We start from the raw sequence: 26,554 nt of genomic DNA, 5'->3' as shown, positions 1-26,554 counted from the left end.
TTTGGAAATTCACACAATTCTAAAACTTCTCCCCTTCCTAGTCTTTTAAACTACCTTCCTCAGAAAGTGTCTATGAGTGGATGTCAAACAAAATTTAATTAAATTTATGTTATCCAGATCAGTAATAGAATGTTTTCAAATTCAAAGCTATGCACATGAGTTTTTTAGGTACTGCTCTTATATATGCCCTCAGATGTATGGTATCACCAAATGGGGTGATATGTGTTCTGTGTTGGTTTTTGGCATGATTGTGTGTTCTGCGATGATGTTTGACACAATGTTGTTTATATGGCAACCCTTTTGATGTTGAAACTTGATTTTGCTGGAGTGGTTTTTATTTGCTGGTTGGTTGGTTTGGTGGTTGTTTTGAAATGGCTTATGTTGCAATGAAAGACATGATGGCAAAATTTCAGTCGCGTATTTTGGATTGTGTACAAGGTAAATTTAGTATTAAAAGGTACAGATAAAATTTTATTCATGAATGTATGCTGGACTTTGTATGCTCTGTGTCTCGGAAGATAGTGGGGAAAGGATAAAGTAGTGGAAATTGATAAGTTTTGCTGGTGTTTGAAATTGATGGTTCTTTTCCATTTCGCCGGTGCAGGCGATAAAGTCACCAAAAATGATATAACCTACTCCAAATGATATATTTCCAATGGTAAACTTTTACCGCCACATTTTCAAAACAAGTCACAGCTGTTTTTTATTAGTCATGTCTTTACCCTAATACGTAAAAAAAAAGGATGAAAAACCAATGGAAAATATTGATTTGCCCAGAACGGAGGAAGAATCTGTCAAATTTTTTTAAGCGAAAGGCGTTTTGAGCTAAAATTGCTACTTGTGATAATAATCATGAAATGAAATTGTATCTCAGAGACTAAATTTAGTGGCGCTGCGACCTTCCAGTTTGTCGCAGTAAAAGAAGTATCTGGTAAGACACATAGTTTAAGTCATCAAAATCGAATTTCTTGTAGTGTGTGAGGTTTATTTGTGGTTGGAGCAAAGAGTAACTTCAGTTAAATCGTGTAAAAAATCAGTCAGTTGAAAATCAGTTATATAACAATTGTGGACTCGAAGAACTACATAAATACTACTCAAATAACTACACAAGGTTTGTGTGGATTCTTTGCTTAAACATAAATAATGGAAAATAGTAGAACCTGATATGAACCTGACATGATGAAAGTATGTTCACGAAGCGCAAAAAACAATGCAGGACGGATTCTACCACAACAGTGGATCTTTGGTTGAGCTTGTCGTAAAACAAAAGAATGTTTCCTTGTAAAGCTGCCAGATCGTTACATGAGCATTATATTAGAAACAATTAAGGAAAATTTGAAAAATTATATATTATAAAATATAATACGTTAAGATTCGTGGAAATCATGCTGGACTGAAAAACTGGCAGAGGAAAGTTTCGAACATTTCAAAGTGAACTATGAATACAATTTTGTTGATACTGGAACACACAAAAAATAGAAAACTCTTGCGTAGCATCAAATGGCGAAATAAGAAACACAGAACAAGGCACATCATCATCTAAAAAGTTATCTCACGGAATTTATGTGCAGAATTGGAACGAAAGACCCATTTGAAAAAAATGTAAACGATATTAAAATGTGTATGCCTCTAAAGAAAAGATTGTTAGAACCAACATTTGTTAGCCTTTTTTTTTTATATATATATTCTGCCATTAAAGTCTCCTTGGTGAAATTTGCACTAGCAAAAAAGAAAAGTACCAAATTGATATTTCTGCTGTTTGAAGAAGCGTTCACAATAGCAAGTGCATTTTATTTTATTGTTGTTCTTATTTTGTAGAATGTTATGCTCATTGTTTTTTGCTAGGAATTTCTGTCGTTATTGTTGTTTTATGAATTGTTTTTAGTTTATTTTGTTAATTTGTGTGCAATGCCACAACTGTGCACGATGCTTAGATTGTGCAATTTGATTTTTTTTAAAGTTAAAACAGAATGCTGTGTACATGGTATTGTTTGAAATTTATTGTTGCTATGTTAGTTTATTTTAGCAAGGTGTGCGTAATTCCTAGATTCCTACGCTGCATAGATTGTGCAATTCTCTGTTTTTAAGTTAAAACATATCACTGTGTACAGGGATTCTTATCAAATATTTTTGGTTAAAAACTTTATGTTTTTGCTATCTAAATTTTTTGTGTTTGTTTCAGGTTTTTGGCATAAATTGTATGTTAAAAACGTGGGTTTTGCAAAAATGCGATTTTTGCAGACATTTTAGGTTTAAAGTTCGAAATGTAGACAAAAAATTTAGATAGTAATGTGGAGCCGTGGAGTTTCTCACCAAATATGTTTGGTGAGAAATTTGTCACCAATCGAGGGCGTATATAAGAGTAGTTCCTTTCTTTACTATAAATGTTCAGATATAGTTATGTAAGCAAAGAAAAAAATTTATAAGCACTTTCACATAAATTGCATCTGCAAATATAGCTGGATAAAAAGTTTGCATGCTTTTATAATCAACTAAAAGCATGCAATTCATAGGATCACTGTATCAGTGATTTTAAATGTATCTCATCAAATTAGCAAATAAGTTTTTAAATGGCAAAGTTTTTTTTTTTTTTTTTTTTTTTTTTTTTTCTTTCTTATTTATTTTTATCTATCTGATAGTATTCAAAATATCTTGCATGTCAATTTCCTATTGTTTTAGTTATTTTGTGTATGATTTTCTGGTACTTGCATACTGTTGCCCCCACCTTGGCACAGTTTCGTGATTTTTTACAGATAAAGAGGTAAATGTTGCTTAGATGCAAGTTGGTGATTTTCATGACTTTTTTTTTAAATTATTCTCAAACTGTTAATATTTATTGTAAGTTGGCAAAAATTAACAAATGTGAAAAGGAAATATACTTTAGTAATTTAATGTAATACTTTAAAAATAAAAACACTTACATTTTTCTCCAAATCTTTCTGTAATTTTTTTGTGCTATTCTCTCCAAGTACACAGCAATCTGGTTACTCTTAAAAAAATCAGAACATTGCAGAGATTTGGCATCACGCAATCTCCAGTAACATCTGCTATCTACCCAATACATTTTCTCGTTCTTCCCTTTAGATTTTGCATCAGAATTCTGTATTTCTGAAAAATTTTATTCTTCCATTGCTGGCAAATTCCATAAGTGCATAATTTAAAATTAAGTTTAAGACATGAAATATTACAATTAATTTATAAAAGTCATAGAAATGTAACAAAAAGATTTAGTACAAAAATGATGATGTTGCAATACTGAAGGATTGTTATAAGCGTGGATGTCTGAAGAATTGTTATATACATGGCTGCCAGAGTTTGGCACGCTCTGAAATTTTGGCTCCTAAGGTGATTGTGATAATAATGTAAGCACTGATTTTCTGTTAGTGCCTGTGTGTATTGTTCAGAGAAATCAAATTATTTATTCCTCTGTATGTGAGTCATCAAGTATATGGTGAAGATGTTTTTGTTGTTATTTTATGTAATCTTTGTTTGATTTGTTTCTTTTATAGGAAACCAGTACTCTGCCTGATATAAACTTCAAGATTCCTGATCTATATAAATCTGACATTGAAAAGCATTTTAAATACATAGCAAATCAATTACTATGTGATTACAAGAATTTGCTAGTCAAGCTTTTAAATTCCAAACTTCCAAAACTGCCACAAAGGTGGAATCTATATGAAGGATGGATGCAATACGATAATTCTGGTGAAGCAAGACCTGTAGATTTTCCTGAAGAATCTGCATTAGTTTTTGATGTTGAAGTCTGCATGCAAGATGGAAATTTCCCTACAATGGCTACTGCTGTATCTGAAAAGTACTGGTATGTATGTATGCATTACATGATCCGAAGTATCCAGACACACCTAAAAGGTACTGGATTAGTGCACACTGGCATTATGTTATGAGCTTTGACAGGCAAGTTTAATACAGTTATTACATCATAAAAAGTGCAAAATAAGAAGAAAAAGTGATTTAAATATGTTTGAACATGATAAAGTTTTCCAGTAATACATTGTGAAAAATCTCTTACAAAATTTCTGTGGTGTTATACCTACGGTGACCAGACGTCCTTTATTTCAGAGGACAGTCCTTTATTTGAAGGCTCTGTCCTCTAACTTTATTTATTTCCTGAAATAAGCATATTGTCCTTTATTTTGAGAAATCGTCGCAAAATCAAATTTCTCAAATTGGTTTTCTGCAACTCTAGATCGTAATATGTAAATATAAACCTATATTTACATATTACATTATTTAAAACTCGTTGAACATATTAATGTCTGCTTCTATTGTTTTAATAAACCTTTTGAATTACTAAGTTTTTTGGAGTTTTTTTTTATCAGGAGGCGTCCATAAATGATCGCAATATTTGGGATAATTTTGACCCTGCCCATCCCCAATCCCCATGTCACAATTTGTCACACCTTGGAAGACCCCAAATTAACATTTGTGACGTCACACGAGCGCACAAACCCCCACCCCTAACACAAAATTATTGAGCATGAATTTAAATTACCATACCCCCCCCCCTCATGTCACGTTACAAGTGTCCTTTATTTTCTCCGAAAAAATATGGTCACCGTAGTTATACCTTCTCCTTTCCACCATAAATACACTCTATAACAAAAAAAAAAAAAAAAAAAAAAAAAATTGATGCACCAAGAAGGAATCATCCAATTACTTTGAAATTTCATAAGTTGTTTTGACCAAATATGCTAATGAGTAAAATTTGGTGTCTAATGAATGAGTAGTGCAATCTCCAGCGCATCAGAGCTGCGCATCCAGCAGATGTATATAGAGAGCTGTTCATCAATGGTTGTTAAAAATTTTTGTTGCAGTGCGATTTAGGATACCCTTCAATGACTGAAGAAATACCTCGCCGCAGGATGAGCTCATTATGAGCAACTGCCAAAGTTTGAAAGAGGTTGTGTCATTGGATTGAAAGAAGCAGCTTGGGCAAATCGGAGAATCACTCGTCACATGAGTCGAAGTGATATGGCAATTAGAAGCTGATGGAAAGAATGGGTGGACAGTGGCAGATTTCAGCGTCATGATGGTAGCAGTCGACCTAGGGCCACAACAGATCGAGAGGACAGAATAATTATCAGATCAGCTGTCACAGTGCCTGATTCATCACTATCAACCATCAGACAGGCAACCCGCACACGAGTTTACAATATGACCATTCCCAGATGGCTGATAGAGCGAAATCTATGCTCGTACCAACCGTTACACCACCTGCCACTCATGCCTGCACACTATCGAGCCAGATTACAGTGTTGTTTAGCTCGATCAGGTTGGAATGATGCTGACTGGGGACGTGTCTTCAGCAACAAATCCTGCTTCCAACTTTGTTGTGACGATCTTCGAAGGCGTGTCTCTGGAGATGCCAAGAACAGAGTGCCAATCCTGCTTGCACTATTCCATTCCACATAGGCCCTCAACCAGAAGTTATGGTCTTTGGTGCCATTTCCCTTGATAGCCGGACCCCTTTGGTCATTATTAGAGGAACACTTACAGCACTGTGGTACGTCAACGATATTCTGAGACCTGTTTTGTTACTATTCCTTTTGAAGTACCCTGGCCTTATTTTTCAAGAAGATAATGCCAGACCACATATGGCACGTGTTGCTATAAACTGTCTTATAGCTTGTCAAACACTTCCTTGGCCAGCCAGATCTCTCTCCCATTGAGCATGTCTGGGATATGATGGGAAGGCGACTGCATTTACCAGGGAATGTTGATAAACTAGTCCGACAATTGGAGCAAATCTGGTGAGAAATACTGCAGGAGACCATCCGGGAGCTTTATCAATCTATGCCACACCGTGTGGCAGCTTGCATCCAGGCTAGATTATTACTACTTTATTGAGCTCGTTACTTTGTAACTATGTAACTCTGAAATAAATCATTCAATTGTTCTGAAGTTTTAATCATTTTCTATTCTGTACATAATCTTCCTATCCACCAATTTTTGTCTCCGGTGGACAACTCCTTCTTGGTGTGTCGATCTTTTTTTTTTTTTTTTTTTTTTTTTTGTTATAAAATGTATTATTATAATCAAACCTGAAATCAAAATATATGACTGTGCAACCCGAACCTTGTTGGTTATGCTATCTACCAAATAGAGATCAAAGAGTACTGAAAAGGATTATGAAAAAAGGTTTTCATCACCAACTTCAATAAAAGCAGTGAAATCAACTTGATATATGTGTGGATCCCAGACCTGAGCTTAACAGCATACATCCAAAAATAGAATAGCTTTGCAAGAATCAGCTGGCTTATCCATCTCGTTAGATGTGAGTATCAACATTAATTTAATTTTTCATTAATAAGATAAAAATCACAAAAATTTATTAGCTTGAATCATTAAAAATGAAAACAAAATTCCTGTGTTGCATCAATATAAAATTAAATGTGTTTTTAAAATATAAGTGTGCTAGTAATAATATATGTTACAAATTGCTAACAAAGGGGATAAAAAAAAGGTTGTCCGCAGGACATTTACATTGTATCAGCAAAAAACATTCCTATCAAATTTCCAAGCTGAATCTCACTACTATCACACTTAAATTAAAAGCTGTAAAGTTTAGATTTCATGCCAAAGCAACTATATATAAACTAAAAATTAACACTACCAGTGTTTAGCACAGCTTAACCAGTAATATAAGCTTTAACTGCATTGAGCCTTGAGCACTAGCAACATGTATTATGAAGTGGTGAATCTTTCTACATTATCTCATAATGGGAATGTTATGTGTAGGTGTGTTGAATGCTAAATGAATGGTTATTCATTCATCTGGCATTGTGCCTAAAGTAAAGCTTAATCTATGCCACATGAATGTGCCATAGCATGTTAAAGTAAGCATAAGCATAAGGATTCTGAGGCTGTTTTTCATAGACTTGACATTTTTTGCTTTAAAAGAAACTCTAAATTGAGAGAAGACTATCTCAATAGTTTCGATCAGCGGTTCTCAACCTTTTGACTAGTGTGTACCATCTAAACAAAAATTGAAAACCTTTAGTAGCGCCACTACAAAGTACTACTACCACTACCATTACCACTCTTAAACAAAGCTCAGATCGCATAAATTTACGAGTGTTAGAGAAAAAACTCAATCATTATATTGGGGTTTTAATTTTGAATGTAATAGTTAAAAATACTTTGCTTCTTTGCTTACCACATATTTTTCTTTTGCGTACCACCAGTTGAAAACCCCTGGTTTAGATCAATGTTTCAGAAGCTTTTTTTCAAGTTGGGACCACTTTTATGAGTTAATAACAAGGCGGTCCACAGAACATTTTTACAAGTTAAAATATTCTGCATACCTGGTTTTTATCCCTTTCAAAACAGTTTTTAGCATATATTGCTACCAGGATATTTATATTTTAAAAATACATTTAATTTTATTTTGATGTTAAATAGGAAATTTATTTTCATTTTAAATAATTTTAAAATAACAGATTTTCATGATCTTATTAATGAAAAATCAAATGCATGTTGGTACTTACAATTAATGAGATAAGCATGCCAGTTCTTGCGCAGTTGTTCTAGTATTTTTGGATGGTGGATGCTGGTAAGCTTGTAGAGACATTAGGCTCTTTTTGAAAGCAGGAGAGATAAAAAATGAGCAATACCCTCACCATGACTCTAACCACGGACCTCTCGAAATATGCGCCATGTGTGCTGACCACTACACCACAAAGGCATGCTAAGAAGGCGGGAGAAATACCTTATATACCCCCCTTTTAAAGAACGACTGGGAATAGGGGACCCTATCTCAAAATCCTGGTGGTGGAGAATCATCCGCCACCTTTTTTAGTTCGGGTGCCACTGTAAATACATTAGGTTCTTTTGAAAGCAGGAGAGATGAAAAATAAGCAATACCCTTGATGGGACTCGAACCACAGACCTCTCGAAGCATGTACCGAGTGTGCTGACCACTACACCACGAAGGCAAGTGAAGTACCTTATAAGCTTAGGTTTGAGATATGCACACAAAGTCGATTTCAGTACTTTGCTTTTATTTGAGTTTGTGATGTTAACCCTCTCTCACACAAAGAGGCAAACTGAATTGTAGTTTTCAAAGTACAGTTGTACAGTTCACTATATTCTGTTTTTATTGGCAGTGAGCCCAGATGTGCAGGATGGCAAGAAGCACCACAAAGCATAGTGCTTTAAATATTTCTTTTGTTGCTAAGACTAAAGGGGCACATCCATATGTAGGGTAACCGGTAATAAATTTCATAAAATGTCAATCTTCAGAGAAAAGGTGATAGATGATTTCGAAACTTTAAGATTTTCAGCTGTAATGTGACAGCAGTTATTTGAATTTTATTTTTTATCTTTTTTGGAAATCTTAGGAGCAACAAAGGCAGGCTTCAAAGACCACTTGTTGTCTGTGGGCCATAGTTTGAAAAACATTCTTTAAGACAATTCTGTGTTGCTTATATCATAGCAACAATTTGTTGTAGGTCCATTCCTGTTTCAATACAATCATGTTCCTGTCAGAGTTGCCAAAGTGTGCAGCTTTTCACAAGTCTGAATACTTTTAAGAAAATGCTATTAAAATTGCTAATTTTTCACTACTCTCATTATGCTATTTTTACTACCTTAAAAATTTTATTAATCTTGAGGCATATATATTTTTACATAATATATCTATGAAAACTAATTTTCAATAATAGTAATTTACAACAATAAAAGTAATAATTTACCTATATTTAAATAAAAGTTGTCATATGGCAATTTTATATTCAGAGGGAAATCAAAATTATCTTAGAATTAATTAAGTACAGATTAAAAAAATAAAGTAGGCATAGAAATTTTCAGATTTACTCAGGTCTAATTCATAAAAGAGATAAAAATCAAAATACAGACGAAAAATTGTTTACAGTAACTTTGTTAGCATGTGGGACTTCTGATGTCACTAGAGTATATCTTATCCTACATCTCTGGCAATGCTTTTACTACCCATAGGTTACATGCCTGACAGGCAGGGCTTAGTTTCTAAAGTTAGAAGTGCCAGAGCCTTATGCAAGACCGTCAGAAAAGAGGAACAAGAGTAAATAAATAAATAATAATAATAATAACAAATATGAGAATTTTCAGATTTTAAATTACGTCTAAAGGGACTTTTTTTAACATTTTGTATGCTACCTTTATTTATTAAATATCATGTTCTTTGCACTTAAACCATAAAATTCAGTTTCACAGCAATGTCACAGAATAATTTTAAAATGAGCATATCTTTAGAATTTCTGATACACAGTTCCACGTACTGGAGATAAAATGGTTTTCCCCCCTGTAGAGTGTTGCCATTGCTTGCTTTTAAATTGCAGTTTCTTAATTAAAAATTCATTAAAATTACAAAATATGAAATTGATAATAAAACAAATTTCAAATTTGAGCCTTCAGATGCCCATATTCGCAGTAGGATTACGTCATTCAAAATTGGATGGCTGTAAGTACTGTTGTTTTACCACAATGCAAGAAACATACATACATTTATACAGCATCTTCATTATTTAATTTCTTCAAATATAATACAGGGCGATAGTATTTGGTGGCAACGATTTGAAAAGTGATACAGCCTTTTAAAGTTTTCAACGCAAAATCGCTAAACAAAAATAAAATGGCCGTTAAAATCATTACTAATTTAAAAATTAAATAGTTAATTATTAATATTAATAATGAATGTTAATGTTTTGTTATTTAATTAATAACTAATTATTATTCATTAAAATAATTAAAGATTAAAGTAATTAAATTATTAAAATTAAATTAAAATTTAATAAGTGATTTTTAATATAATTTTATTGCTAAAAATGACATTTTCGAGATCAGAATTTTACTGAAATTGTTGTTCAGTTACATAGAAGAAGTGCTGGAGCCTTCTTATTTATTGCTTCAGGATGCACTCCGTCTAGAATTATGATTTATCTGAAAACCTAAGAAGTACTGGAGCCAGGCTCCAGCGCAATTTAAACTCTGCTGACCTATCAACAAACAAGCGGTAAAGTTACTGAATACTAGTAGTTTGACCTGGGTTTGATTCCAGACAAACATTCTGGCTGCATGGGAATTGTGGTTTTCCCCATGTGTAACCTGGATACCATACAGATTCCCTTTGTGAATGATTTGTAAAAAGATATTCCTTCCTGTAGGGATAGAATAGGGATACAAGTATTGTCCTGTAGGGAGGTATCCGTAGCATGCTTTGCCAGAATGAAATACACCAAACCTTCTCTGTGGGACAAATTAAAAATGTTGGCTGTATGCCAGGCTGCATTGTTTCACATTGGTGATAGAACTACCCACTTCTCAAGTAAAAATAATGCTTTACATTCAATTCAAGCTGCAATATTTAAAAAAATCAGTATAATTCTTCAATAGAAAGACAGCTGTCATTACAATAAAAGGTGGAGTTGGATTCTTTTAATTTCTTATTTTACAAGAAAACCATAATGTTAAGGTGCCTGAATACTTTTGATCACTTAATATATATACTAGTCAGTTACCTTCCATTTAGTATTTTTAAATTATTAATCTTTATGTACTCTGTAATGTTATGTTTTTTATAATAATTATGATTCCATGTTTATATTTTTTAAATATTTCCACAGTATTATTTGTAGTTTTGAGAAGTTTAAAGAAGGCAGTCTGAAACTGTCTTCCATAAAGTGAATTAAAGATAAGAATATTTCAAACCATGCCAAATCACTATGTCATATTATTACTCAAAATTTATTTTTATCAAAAACTGTTGTATCATTATTGTATAGTATAATAGATAAAGGTCCATTAGAATTATTTTTATGGTGTGGTACGGTAAAAATTATACTATTGTGTGAGAAATATTTATGACATAAATTCAAAAAAGGCCTTGAGAGGAAGCGTATATTAATAGCATCTCCCACATAGTTGAATTACAAAAAGCATTTTATATTTATATCATTTTTGTTTGATAGAGATTATAATGCAACTTTACAAGTATCAATTGTTATTCATTAACAAATTTATTAATAAAAAAAAGAATAGTTTGTTCTGTATGAAATATATCTATAGAAAATTAACATTTAAGTAAGTATAAATATTCAGTGTGATAATATTTTAAATTAGTAATAAACCAGTAACCCTTTATTAATGTGATTTATTAATCCCTTAACTCTTATTAAATATATTTTTAGAAGAGAATTCATATAATGGCCAAGACTGTTGCTGTTACAAATCACTACCCATGCATCATACTATGTGCCTTGTGTCCTTGGGTGAGTACAGTCACTATCCCCATCGTACCTCTGATGCAGATTAGAATTTGCTCAGTCAAGGTTGGCAATAGCAAGACTGATGAGCAAACAACATTTGCCTCAGAGTGGGAAAAAATTAATTATGAATTCATTCGAGAAAACATCTGAAATTTGGCAGAAACTCTAAGCTTAGTATGAAAACAAGTTTGAGTGCTCTAAATGGTTTATTCAAGACCAGAGCACATGAAGAACATCCATCACCCCTAATAAACACTGATAGTGTGAATGCAGTTATTCCTGAAAATAGGCGCATCACTTTAAAAAAACTTGCATTTCAGTACTTTCAATCAATAATAGTTTAAGAACTATTGTACAAAGACATTTGCATTATGGCAAGGTACATGCCGTGCTGATTCCATGCATGTTGACAGATAAGAAAGTGATGTTCATGTTAACTGCCAGTTTTCTCTTATGACAGTTTTAAGATAAAGTGATGCATATTGGAAGCCCATAATGACCCACAATGAAACATGTATCCATGACTTCAAATCTGAGTCTTAGGCTTAATTCCCCTTGGAAGGCACACAGTTTGTGGATAACAGTGCTGTCACTGTCAGTATTCAGGTGTGGATTCACAGCCAAATGAAATATTTCTGTGGAAAAAAAAAACATAAAATTGTTTCCAGAACATTGGTATAACTGTATCGACTCTAGAGAAGAATATGTTGAAGGATGACATGCTCAACTCTTGCATTCACTATTAAGATTTTGGTTTAAAAAAAAAGTCAATCCCAGTCATATTTGAAACACCTTGTTGTATCTGTTTTTTATTCTTGCTACGTATTTTAATTCAACATCAGAATTTTTATTGATAACACCAGCTTTGATTTTATAAACTTCACTGCTGAAAATACTGATTTGTATTGGATAGAAATATTATAATATAATACCATCATATCCACCTGTAATTCATTCCAGGATGAATTTAAGCAAACCACTGTACAAGAATAGGGGAAAATTTGGTCTTTGTAGAATCACAATGCAAATGACATTTAAATTTACAAATAATATGGATGACATTTGCATTTGGCATTTTCATCATTCATTTCTCATGAGATATAATGTCAGATGAACTTTAATAGCTTATGAAATTTGCTAAGAGCCCAGTGAATTAAGTGGCCATGAATGCTAAATGTTTCCTGCTTATTCCCATACTTAACTTTTGAATTTAAGACATTACATATAAATAAGGTTTAAATGAAGTATATTTATTAGTGTATTACTGACTACCAATAAGTATTTGGACACCTGTGATAGAAAAGAAAAACTAACTTTATTCAAAATCAATACAGTCAAAAGTCTTTAATCCGGACTCGTCGGTACTTCGGCGATTCGGGATTATAGATCATCAGTTTAAATCTGGTAAGATGGCATGCAGAAATTATAAAATTAAAAATATGAAACCGTAATTTATGGAATAAAGAGCAATTATGATCTAAAGGGTATCAAAATTTACAAAAAAAAAGCTTAATATTTATTTGTTTACTTTATTAAACATTTCTTTCAATGTGTGCATGCATAAAGCGTTCCCCCTCCCCCCGCCACAAAGCAGCGTGAAATTGATAAACAGATTTCAGAATGGTTAGAGAAACAAAGGATATGCCTTTATCCACTTTTTGTTCGATGGACATCGAAATATACTTTCGCTTTGTAGATCCTTTGGGAGCTCCAGCATCGGAAATTCTATTTGACATAATCGAAAGTTCAAGTTTTTATAAAATTTCTCTAACAGTCTGCAAAAAATAATAAGCCGGATCCAATTCGAAGATTAAGGAACAACGCAATCTGCAACATTAACTGAAATAAATAATTAGATAATTTTAGCTTATACCGTCCGTTATACATTAAACGCGCATGCGTAAACTTATTATATGCATGCGCAGCCATAAAGGTCTTATGTGCATGTGTAAGCGCGATGCATGCGCAGAAAGTTTGTAGCTCTGAGGTCCGGATTATGGATGTCCGAATTAATGACTTTTGACTGTAGTTGGTAGAGCCTCCACGAGAGGTAATTACAGCGTGGACCCTTCGGGGCACCACATTAACAGAGCAGTGCGGTTGGACTTTGTGATCAAAGGCTTATGGGCAGCAGCACGGCCATGAAAACCAAGCAGATGTGCTTCCTTACGGATGGTATTCATTGAAACAATACTCCCGGATGCCTGTTGAAACTCCTCGCAGATGAGGGCCATGGGTTGGGTGCGGTTCTTCCGAATTTCTCTGGACAGCACTCGTCAGTCTCTATCTCCTAGTTTCGTTGGTCTGCCGACTCGGGGCACATTCCGACAATCACCGCTCACCTTCCACTTCTTAATCACATAGGCCACTGTCGATTTTGGGCACTTCAGATTGCTAGATATGTCCCTTAAAGATCGGCCACATTTGTGATACCCGATAATTATACCTTTCTCGAAATCAGAGAGCTCTGAACTGCGAGGCATCTTGCATGCGACTAAAGCCGATGCTGTTTCCTACACGATATATACCAGCGGAGTCCATGATTACCTTAGGACCACAGATATCGTAATTTGTATAGGTGTCCAAATACTTATTGGTAGTCAGAAATTAAATGGTCCAATAAATCATTGTACTCACAGAGTCAGTTCTCCATGACATTATAAGACATTATAACCTTCAGCATTCACCCACTCACATTCAGTGCTGCCATTGATTGCTGGTAACAGTTTTGCAATGAGGTTTTTGGAATGCCTTTCAGGAGATTCTCCGTTTTTGCCTCAGGTAAAATGGCTTTCCTTTAAGCAAGATTTAACTTAATAAGGAAATTTTAAAAAGTCACACAGAGCCAAATCAAGTGAATTAGGAGGATACCCCATCACAGTAATGTTTTTGCTGGTCAGAAACTGCTTGACAGATAAGGCCGTGTAAGCAGGTGCATTGTCCTGGCGCAACAGCCATCCATTACTTCACAACTGTGCAGTTGCACATGTTCACTCAATGACACAGCATTCCCAACTGGCGTGATCGGTTAAGTCGAAACTGGACACATGGATAGAGGAGGTGTGAGGGATGGTGTCCCCAAAACAGTTGTTGCCAACTCCACTTTTTGTGTCACACCTCGTGTGTATATATATATATATACGCCGAAAATTTATTATTAGGAACAGATATATATTATTATGAAATGTACAGGCGTGGTAAGATGGCTTCCCCGCAAAGCAGTTTCAGGGTTGCCATAAAATGGCAAGGGAAAACACAGGGTTGCCACATTTGGCGAGAAATCGTCCATTTGGCGACAAAATTGGCGATATACCATGGACAAATGTAGAAACTCCTGGAACGAATTCTTACCGGTTTAGCCCAGAATGTTCTTGAACACAAGCCGAAAGCTATATAAACCCTGCTGGTCCGCAGTCAGTGTGTGCTTCATCGAGAGAGCGAGTCAGAGTCCCTCGTCTGGAGTGAGAGTGTGTGTGCCTCGTCAAAAGGGCGAGTTAGTTAGTATCGAGTTGATGTCTTGTCTAGCAAGTCAATCCCTGCGAAGTCGATCGAGTTGACAGCCGAGCAGGGAGTGCCGAGTCGTCGAGGTGCATCGAAAGCGTCTCTTCGTATGATGTCGCGGTTAGTGCATTGTCGAGAGAGTGTGCTGAGCTCCAGGAATGACTGAACCGAAGAGTCAGGAGCTGTGCTCTGTGTGTCTTCAAGAGCATCGCGAGTTGTGGCGTGGAGAGTCTCGAGAGTACGTGGAGTTCCAAGAACGACCAAGCAGAGTCGGGTGCTTTGCAGGAATCTGTCTCCACTGTGATAGCCTGAAGGCTGTGTCGCTGATTGTTCCAGCGCGTTTATAGTAGATCTTCGACGACTGTAAAAAGTGTTATTGGAGCTGTTCTGATTAATATGGACTGAATAAAGTGTGTTTTGATGCTTCATCAAGTGTCGTCGTTATTCACTCCAAATCCACACGAACCACGTGCAAACAGGAAGGAAGAAAATAACGTAACAACTGGTGTCAGAAGAATAAAAAACGTAACAATATGTATATTTTATCAAGCATAGGAAAAATTACAAAGAGTAAAAATGTTATCTCTGAATGCAGAAACTAATTTCTTTTTAATCAATTATTGTCATTCTTTTTCGAGATCTGTCAATTAATTCCATAGGTTATATACCTTCAACATTTCATTATTCATTTAAGTTAGATATCTAATCTCATTATCACTTAATATCCTAAGGCTGCTAACAAAAGATTAAATCTTTTGATTTAAAAATGCATTGCTGCTAGCAGATGTATGTGGTAGTTTAGAAAATTTAATGAATTATTTCAAAATTTATTTAATTCTTTTTTTCTTTTAAAAGATTCTTTTTGATCTACCTAAAAAAAAAAAAAAAAAAAAGATTAGAAATACATGCTGATTATTTACTAACCACCATTAAACAAGAATATGCAAGAATAATTCAACTCTAAATGCATAAAAATTTAGTTTTTGAAAAAAATTCTGCTCAACATAGTTTGGTCCTCATAAGTACATAGATGTCTATTTCAATGTGAAAAATTCCAGGAACATTGATTTGGTAGACCAGGGTAAAAAATTAATTTCAAGTGGATAAAGTTACTTTTCGAGTGATACTACATTTTATCAGGTTAGATAAATGGAAAAACTGTTTTGCTTGATGTCAATTTCAATTTGGAAAGAATTATCATAATTTCTGTTCAAGAATAACACTATTTTTTTATTATTATTCTTAATTTTAATCAAAGAACATTGTCATTGAGAGCAGTTTTTGTTTTGTTTGCAAATCTTCTAAAATAGACATATAAGCTTTAAATCTCATAAAGTAAAAACAATTTAATGTTGAATATATTGTTCTTTAATAAACTAATGTATTGTGAATAGAATGATAATGTAAGTTATGAAAAAAATTAACTGAGCTTTTGCTTGTGCAGTTACTGTTGTTGCGATGCCATCTTGTGGTGAAAATGGTAATTGCACTGTTGTAGTATTCATGGCATCGTAGTTGCATGACGTCCAGGGTTCAAATTTTTACACTTGCATTTTACACGTGCATCTCAAAGTTTCTCCTTTCAGTAGAAATAAGACAAACTTTACATAAACAATCAATATTAAGTATAGTTTTGAAATTAGAAACCTGCTGTGCAATCTTCTCTTTATACATAATGTAGATAGTATTACTCATAACTGCTTTGTTCACATGTAGTACCTTTCATGCAGATTTGACATTTGTTGCATGTTGCCTTCATGGTATAGCAATTCTGATGGCCATCAATGTGTTTATACTTCCGTGTTAAAAATTCTGTAAAATTTCCTAATTTCATTTGCATGTATATCTGTTTGTATTTGTTTTCTCATATATGTGTAACTTTGAAACACATGTCCAGAGCTATATCTATTCATACGTAATTTAGATTTGCTTTTTAATATCTGTATTACTTTGTAAATTTTCAGGTATTTATGGTGTAGTGAAAAATTAGTCCAGAATCAATTTGTGCTGTCAAAGAATGTTTCCTTGAATGATCTTATACCTCTAGAAACAAAGAAAGGAGAGGTGAAACCTCCAGGAAATGAAAAATGGGTTCCAAGACTTATTATTGGGCATAATGTGGCTTTTGATCGAACATATGTGAAAGAACAGTATTTTTTAGAGGTAAACTCTGCTTATTTTCTGCTAAATTTAAATTAGGTGAATAGTAATTTTTTTTTAAGTCTTTCAGACACAAATGTTGATATGTCTTAAATGTAGCTGTTGATATATAGCTACAAATGTTGATATGTCTTAAATGACCAAAATGGACTGTGTGATTAATTGGTCTCTCGCATCCAACTTGTTGGCCATGCCTGCTATGAACACATGATAATGGTGTCAAACTTTGAAATAAAAGCCATTGCATATTGGTTTAGAAACATTTATTTCCAGCTATTATCTTCATTGTTGAAATAGTTACCCCCTATTGCACTGTTTTTTAGATTAAAATATAGTTTCAATCTAAAAAAAGAAAATTTTTTTGAACAATCTTTTTTATATTAAAACCAGAATTCTGATAAATATAAAAGATCCCCAGAATCCTTAAAGTAGAAAAACGTTAAAAGAAATGAAAAAATTCATACCAGCTATAATTTTTATGAGACCTTAATGACTAAAGAAGGAATTGCAGTATACTTTAGTACTACTCTTTAATAGGATTTCTTATATTAGGAAAACAATGAGCAGAATTAGCTGGAAACAAATCTGGAATTTCTGGCATTTTAGTGGTAACTTGTTTGTTCAAAATGTGGGTGACAGCAAAGTTGGATTGGTTCTCCAACATCTGTTGAAGCAATTACATACTATTTGTAAGCCACCATAGGAATTTTCTCTGAATGAGGCAATGATTCTATATGAAGACCATTTAAGGATATTGAATTGATTTATTCTATTTCCCATCAATAGCTATATATCATAATAAAATAACACCACACACATTACACAGTTTCAATACGTTTATTTTCCATAGCGACTCTCTGGCGCTAGGTTTCACCTTACAGCGTAACATATGAATCGCAACATCCAATGTACCCCAAAAATCAAGTTTCTCATAGAATACATTTCAATACCAATTCCGGCGGCGCATGCGCCATTAGCCAAGATTCCGCTATGGCGCCAAGCATTTCTCAGCTAATACAAAACACTCCCGGCGTTGAAATTAATAATTTCAAACTATTATTTCAATAAATGTAAATATAAAGCTACTACAATAAATTACTTCACAATAACAAATCACAATATTGAAAAATATACATTCAAATTATTACAACAAATACTAGTTTATAATAGAAATAAACCATCATTCTACAAGAAGTATACATATATCTCAAACATTTCCTTTCAGCAAATGCTGATTAGGCAATCTTACAGTTACTACTCTTATTTTCTTATCCCTACCATGAAAAACCTCAGCTATTCTCCCCACTAACCATTTGGTTGAAGGCAAATTTTCATCTTTTTTTAATACAAGAGTTCCCAACTGAACGTCATCCTTTAAAAATTTCCACTTGTGACGTTCTTGTAAATTATTAAGATAATCACGTTTCCATAATTTCCAAATTTTTTTGTGTATACTTAGAGATTCTTTGCCATTTAGAAAGTCTGTTTTCATTTATGTTGGATAAATCTGGCTCAGCTAGAGTTGTGATAGGTCTACCAACCAAAAAGTGACCTGGGTTCAAAGTTTCAAAATTATTGTAATCAGCTGAAATTGGAGTAAGAGGTCTTGAGTTCAATACTTCTTCAATTTCAGTTAAAACAGTTAAAAATTCTTCTAAAGTTAAACACTGATTACCAATAACTCTCTTCAAATGACTCAAATGACAAAATTTGGGAGGCCAGGGTTAAATGATTTAAACCTAGCCTCCCAAATTTCGGTGGAGTTTGGGAGGCCGGGGTTAAATCATTTAATTGTGTGTTTTCCACAAACAGGAATCGCACTGCGTCTTGATCTTTTTCTGCCAAAGCAATCTGCAAAAATGCTTTTTCTACATCCGGTGAAATTGCAACTTTATTTAATCGGAAATTAATTAGCACATGGAACATATTAGGATTTAAATTTGTCCCTGTCCATAGACAATCGTTCAGTGATAGCTGCCCGAACTCATGTGAGCTGCCATCAAACACTATTCTAGTCTTCGTTGGAGCACTGGTTTCTCTAAATACCGGTTGGTGTGGTAGGTAAAACACTGGTTTACCGATAGGTATATTTCCATCTGACACTCTTTCAATGATATATTGCTTGAGATAATCATCTAATATTTCACTATATGTAGAAAACAGTGTTTTGTCATAATTCATTCGCTTTGCAAGAGTTTTTAATCTATTTTCCACTACTTGGTAATTATCAGCTAATTCCCTCCAGTCCCTTTTCCAAGGTAAAGTAACCTCATAGCGACCAGCTTTAAAACAAACTGTCTTATTAAATATTTCCAATGCTTTGTCTTCCTCATGACAATAAGGATCATAATTAAGACACAATAACACGCCGAATAAATACCAATTCAGAAGTTAAACAACAAAAATCAGCGTTATATTTACAAAATTTTCACAGGACTAGTTACTAGTTTCGATGGTTTTACCGAACCACCATCTTCAGCTGCAAAACCGCAAATGAACCAGATGGGAAAAATGATTAGATAAGATAAGAAAGCCTGGATAAGAATAAGCAAGTGGCACCATCAGTTGGTGAAACCAGAACTAAAACATAATTTCTTTAAAGGCCGAAGGCAAATTTGGATTGGAATTAGGATCATTAACTAGAACAGAAAGATTTTTATGAATGTGAAATGCCTCTAGAAAATCCAATTCTCCAATGGAAGATGTTTTTTGAATAATTTTGGCAGCAGAAAAACTGAAAGTGTGGTTTTCGGACCAACAATGTTGAGCAACAGAAGACTTCTGTGTTTCCTTTTTTCTAACATATGCCTCATGTTCCTTGACGCGAAATTTTAAGGCTCTCTTAGTTTGGCCAATGTAAATTAAACCACACTGGCAAGGGATCCTATAAATACCCCAGGAATTCATATCCGGAATGGGGTCCTTGAGTATGGAACTCGGAATTTTATTGATGGGAGAATAAACAACCCGAAAGTTAAATTTCTGCAAAATATGTGCAACTTTATAGCTAATTGATGGAAAGAAGGGAATGACAACAGAATTTTTATAATCTCCTAAAACAAGAGTGTGGCTTTTAGTGTGTTGAGCTGAGAATTTTTTAACTGCTTGATTAATAATGTTGGGTGGAAAGCCCCTGTCAATAGCTATTGCTTTTAAATAATTTAGTTCTTCATCAAGGGCTAGTTTGGAGGAGCAAACTTGAAGAGCACGGAAAACATAGGAATAAAATGAAGCTAACTTTTGTTTAGTCAGATGACTTGATTTAAAGTGTGGTGGAAGGCAAACCAATGAAGGTTTACGGTAAACCGTAGTACTGAAGTTGGATGTGTTATGTGTGACCAGAATGTCGAGAAACGGAAGAGAATTGCAAGTCTCAAGTTTAAAAGTGAACTGACTAGCAGGATCAATAGAAAATAAATATTTAGCTAGCGGATACGAGGCAGTATCTAAATTTGATTTTAATTATTGTCTAATTAGACAATAACATTTACACCATAAAAAATTCAATAGAGTTTGTTAAAAAAAGTTAAAAACATTTCTCCTAGTAATTTACTCATGGTTTCTTTTGATGTAAAATCATTATTCACCAATGTCCCAGTGAAGGGTGCATTAAGATGTCTAGAAACCAGACTTCGCGAATTTCATTTCTCTTGCATCGAAATTGATGAGCTAATTTCTCTCACTCAACTCTGTTTGAAACAAACACATTTTGTTTTCCACAATAAATATTACAAGCAAACTGAGGGATTAGCCATGGGAAGCCCCCTCAGTCCCATCCTGGCTGATATCTACATACATTATTATGAATCAAAATTGTTTGAAACTTTAAACTTCCCGGTATGGTTCGTTCCGCTATGTAAATGATACTTTTACTCTGTTTGAAGGTAATAATGATGATTTAAATAAAGTTCTTTCAACAATGAATTCTATTGATCCTGCTATTCAGTTCACTTTTGAACTTGAGACTTGCAATTCTCTTCCGTTTCTCGACATTCTGGTCACACATAACACATCCAACTTCAGTACTACGGTTTACCGTAAACCTTCATCGGTTTGCCTTCCACCACACTTTAAATCATGTCATCCGACTAAACAAAAGTTAGCTTCATTTTATTCCTATGTTTTCCGTGCTCTTCAAGTTTGCTCCTCCAAACTAGCCCTTGATGAAGAACTAAATTATTTAAAAGCAATAGCTATTGACAGGGGCTTTCCACCCAACATTATTAATCAAGCAGTTAAAAAATTCTCAGCTCAACACACTAAAAGGCACACTCTTGTTTTAGGAGATTATAAAAATTCTGTTGTCATTTCCTTCTTTCCATCAATTAGCTATAAAGTTGCACATATTTTGCAGAAATTTAACTTTCGGGTTGTTTATTCTCCCATCAATAAAATTCCAACTTCTATACTCAAGGACCCCATTCCTGATATGAATTCCTGGGGTATTTATAGGATTGCCAGTGTGGTTTAATTTACATTGGCCAAACTAAGAGAGCCTTAAAGTTTCGCGTCAAAGAACATGAGGCATATGTTAGAAAAAAGGAAACACAGAAGTCTTCTGTTGCTCAACATTGTTGGTCCGAAAATCACACTTTCAATTTTTCTGCTGCCAAAATTATTCAAAAAACATCTTCCATTGATGAACTTTCTAGAGGCATTTCACATTCATAAAAATCTTTCTGTTCTAGTTAACGATCCTAATTCCAATCCAAATTTGCCTTCGGCCTTTAAAGAAATTATGTTTTAGTTCTGGTTTCACCAACAGATGGCGCCACTTGCTTATTCTTGTCCAGGCTTTCTTATCTTATCTAATCATTTTTCCTATCTGGTTCATTTGCGGTTTTGCAGCTGAAGATGGTGGTTCGGTAAAATCATCGAAACTAGTCCTGTGAAAATTTTGTAAATATAACGCTGATTTTTGTTGTTTAACTTCTGAATAAGGATCATCTTTAATTCCTAATGATTCTAGTTCAAAGAACATTTTCAATTCACTCTCTGAATTATTATTTATTAACCCACAATACGATAAATTATTTCTCTGTAAATCATTTACATTTCCACTAACTATATATCCAAACACACTATTTTGTAATATTAAGCCTGTGTTAGGAACATAGATCTTACCAGCTCGTAATATATCATAAAAAACTTCCACGCCAAGCAACAGGTTTACTTTCTCTGGTATATAAAATTCCGGATCTACTAAATTCACCTTCTCAGGAATCACAAGGTTACTAACATCGATAAACTTTGCGGGAGTTAAACCTGCTATTTTTGAAATTACCAAAACCTCTAGTTTCCTTTTATAGGTTTGTTCCTGATTACAGATAAGGGCAACTGTTTTTCTTTTTATCGTAGTTGAAATACCTGATATACTGCAAACCGAAATATTTGTCTTTTCCCTTTTTAAATTAAGTATATCCACTAATTCAGTGGTACAAAAACAAGAATCACTTCCACTATCGCATAACACTTTCACCTTAATTAAAATTCCATCGTTAGTCTCAATGAATACAAAGGCAGTAGATAAAATCACGTTTTTCCCACTGTTAGTACCCGTAGCAGCTGTAAAGGTTTCGTTTTGAGTTTTAGTTGGAAAGCAGGTGCATGTACATTTAACGCATTGCTGTTTTGATCACCCAACTCCTGATCTGAAGTGTCTGCTCTTTCTACTGTGGTGCTAACAGAATTATTTTCGTTTTGATAACACAAGAGAAAGCTATGTTTTTTCTTACACTTCTTGCACAAGTAATTAGAACGGCATTTTCTCACACTGTGCTGACAACTTTGGAGGAATAAATTTCCACTCTATACCTTCAGTGGTATAAAAACTCGCTAAATTCTCATCTGGACACTCAACCAATTTTTGCAATTTTTTGAGTTCTACACTAGTACCAATAAGGGTTTTAGAATTATCACTCTTTGTTCCAGTACATTTTCCCCTTCTAGAGAAAAAACATTTTAAGCTCGAAATAAAAGATTGGCTAGTTTGGTCTGTCACAAAGTCTAAGTGTATGGCTTTTGTACTCATACATACATATACTACGACATAAATTTTGTTCAAAACTCCCTTACGTTGATTCTTAAACTTTATTGCAAATGGGCTGCAGAAATCAACACCAGTTATGTTAAATGGGTATGATGGTGTGACCCGCTCTTTGGGCAGCTCGGCCATTATTTGTTGAACTGTGATGGATTTATTCTTAAAACATGTCACACATCTGTAGATGATCTTTCTACAATTATTTCTGCTATTGAGTGGCCAGAACCTTTGTCTTACCTGATGTAACAGTGATTGTGATCCTAAATGAAAGTACTTCAAATGAAAATGCTCTAAAATAATAGTAGTTAAACGATGTTTACTAGGTAAAATTATAGGGTGTTTACTATTAGCGGGTAGTTCCGAATAGGACAATAGTCCACCCACTCTAATTAGCCCCATGTTATCAAGAAACACATTCAGTGATGCTAATATACTTTTGAGGTTTACACACTTACCTCTTTTTAATTGATTTATATCGTCTCTAAACTCACTTTTTTGGGCCTCTAATAAAATATACACCTCAGCATCCTTTATCTCTTCTAAAGTAAGTATTCCATACCTCCTTACCTGAGGGTTCTTAAGATTATGGATAAACCTGAAAATGAAATTTACAAAACGAATAAGTTTAGTATAATTAGAAGACAAATTAAGAATATCATTAAAGAGGTTTGGTTCATTACATGCAATTAAAACTAAGTTAGAATCGTTATGCAGTTCATTGTCCTTTTTAAGTTCATTTGGACACACTTCTTCAACTACCACAAACGATAAGTCCTGATGAGGAATCTCTGAGCATGTTAGAAAGTCACAGCATGACCACCATTTGGAACAGTTCACAAGAAAGTCAATTTGAACACCACGCATCATAACATCTGCTGGGTTCTCTTTTGTTGAACAATAGAACCACTCTGTCGGCTGTGTTAACTTCCTAATCTCGTTAACTCTGTTGGTGATGAAAAATTTCCATTTGGTACTGGTACCTTTAATCCATTTGGTACCTTTAATCCAGCATAGCACTATTTTGGCATCAGTCCAATAAAATATTCTCGAGGATTTCTTTTGATCAAGCAATTTTTTCACTCCAGAACCCAAACGCGCTGCTAGTAATGCACCAAGTAATTCAAAACGAGGTAACGCAATTCTTTTCACAGGTGCAACACGACATTTTGATGCGACGAAACTTGCAGAAATTTCTTCTTGCTTACGAAGTTTTACGTAGACAACAGTACCGTACGCCCGAACAAAGAATCGAAATTAGAATTTACCTCTGTCTCAAGCACTTTAAATTTATTCTTTAGTACTTCCAAGTCACTTCTTTGGACATTTTCGTCCACAACCTTTTGTTTTAACTTTGTTAACTGTATTTTAAAGGACATTTTTTCGCTAATATCTCCTTTAGTGACATTTTAATTAGCAAATAAAGAGCTTCAAAAAGGTACAATGAGCTTCAAAAAGGAGGAGGGTACTTACCCTTTTGTTTCTACAGAACTTCAATCTGGAAGTATCCTATGTAATTCGTCATTTCACAAAACCGAAAGTAATATCACAGTCTCATAAACTTCATTAGCTGTTTCGGCTCTGATCGGCCACAAAATTGAATCGACTTATTCTATTTCCCGTCGATAGCTATATATCATAATAAAATAACACCACACACATTACACAGTTTCAATACATTTATTTTCCATAGCGACTCTCTGGCGCTAGGTTTCATGTTACAGCGTAACATATGAATCACAACATCCAATGTACCCCAAAAATCAAGTTTCTCACAGAATACATTTCAATGCCAATTCCGGCAGCGCATGCGCCATTAGCTAAGATTCCGCTCTGGCGCCAAGCATTTCTCAGCTAATACAAAACAGATATACACATATAATTCTGGAAAACTTTTAAAATAAGGAATTTTAATAGAAATAGTTAGTAAAGCTACTGCAAGTTACATATGTAATATGAAAATTTACATAGTAGATGGCAAAAAATTAGAAAACACAATTTTCTGTGTTCCAGAACCAAATTGTATTCTGTGGCATCATGTCTGTCAAGGTAATTATTAGAATAATGTTGCCACCACAGAATGTTTGCTTCAACGAAACACTTAAGCTTACTCTGCAATAAAAAGCAACAGAAGCCTTCTGAGGTCTTTTGAAAAATTTGGCAACAGTTTGAAAGCAGGGAAAGCATTTCTTGCAAGAAAAATATCATCCTTCTCCAGATTTGAAAAGATGAGAGACAAGTTAGTATAGTCAATACATTGCATAAGCTACCATTGAAAGACAAGAAAGAAAAAGAGAAGGCAAAGGGAAAAAGACCTCTTTCATTCATAAATATAATAAATATATGAAGAATGTAAACAGTATCTTAGTCCTCAGGAAAATTAGCAAAAAAGTCATATTTTGGTACTTAAATTGGGCTATCATTACTCCTAAAATGTGCAGTTTTCAATATATTCAGGATCCGTTATAAATATCACAACTCTGACTAAATGCTGTCATACAAGAATTTCTTGCTTGAAACAACTAACTACTTGAAACGCAACTGAAAACAACTATTAGGTAGTAGTTAACACTAACAAAGGAAGTGGAAAGGGAAGAAGGGTCCAAAAAATCATGACTTCCAGGACACTGCATGAAGAGCCACTGGATAGATTATTAGAGGAGATGTGAAAAAAAAAATAAGTTGGAAACATTAATGATAGAAAATAAGTAGTACCCATCAAAGACATGTCATGTTTGTGCTGCACAAGAGAAAAAGGAAGAAACATATATATATGGTCTCTTTTCACTGTGGATGTACATAAAGAAGAATGTTTTGAGAGGTATCGCACACTGATGCACTGCTAGAATAGAATACCTAGTGAGTAAAGAAATAAAATTTTAATTATGTATGTGACAAGAAACGTTTTTCTCATTTGAAAAGAGTGGTATGCTATTCCAAAGTTGTAAAGTTAAAAGGCCTAAAGTTTAAATGACCAGTCTGCAGCTATGAATACTGCCTATCCCTGTAGCCTTTGCAGTATACTGCCTAAGCTGCTGTGCAGCTTAGGCAATATTCATAGCTGCCTAAGCTGTTAACTCTTTTACATCGAGAGAGGACCAAATCTCTTTTACTCAAACATCGAAAACGCCTGTGTATACGAATTTCTGTTGGAATACTTTTCCTTCCCCCATGACAAATTAAATACTACAATGCTAACAATAACCTACTTAAGTAAAGCAACAACTTCTTTCTTGAACGCTTTCACCCTGTGTGAAATTCCCCCTTGGAACAGAATTGCAACTTCGGGCATCAATAGCTAAACATTGACAGCAAACAAAGAAAAAAGAAGGTGCATTAAAATAACAGAACTACTTTTAGTTGCTTGAAAAGAATGATTGACATGCCATTTAACAACTCTTGAAAGCAATGAGAAATGCAGTAATGTGATTGGGGAAAGCACTAGGTAGGAAATTAGTCAGGCGGTCGGGCGGCCTGCCATTGTCTGAATGCTCGGGTGTTTGGGACGACTTCAATGTGAAAAAGTAATTATGAAATGTATCATATCTTAAGCACAAAATTAGTGAATTAGTGAAATATGATAAAT

General features: G+C 34.1%; 1 protein-coding gene across 1 annotated transcript in view; it reads left to right on the top strand.

The window, feature by feature from the left end:
* Positions 1 to 26,554, top strand: part of PolG1 (DNA polymerase gamma, catalytic subunit tam) — a 123,417-nt gene that overhangs the window by 8,331 nt on the left and 88,532 nt on the right. Inside the window, exons 2-3 of the mRNA XM_085823247.1 lie at positions 3,510 to 3,823; positions 16,733 to 16,931. Of these exons, the coding sequence (XP_085679373.1) occupies positions 3,510 to 3,823; positions 16,733 to 16,931 (513 nt within the window). The remainder of the gene's footprint in view (positions 1 to 3,509; positions 3,824 to 16,732; positions 16,932 to 26,554) is intronic.

The sequence above is a fragment of the Stegodyphus dumicola genome, chromosome 9 (genome assembly GCF_044657685.1).
Source record: "Stegodyphus dumicola isolate Sdum_Otavi_A_Nest chromosome 9, ASM4465768v1".
Classification (NCBI taxonomy): Eukaryota; Metazoa; Arthropoda; class Arachnida; order Araneae; family Eresidae; genus Stegodyphus; species Stegodyphus dumicola.
The sequence above is the reverse complement of the archived record's forward strand: the minus strand, read 5'-3'. Positions and strand labels throughout refer to the sequence as shown.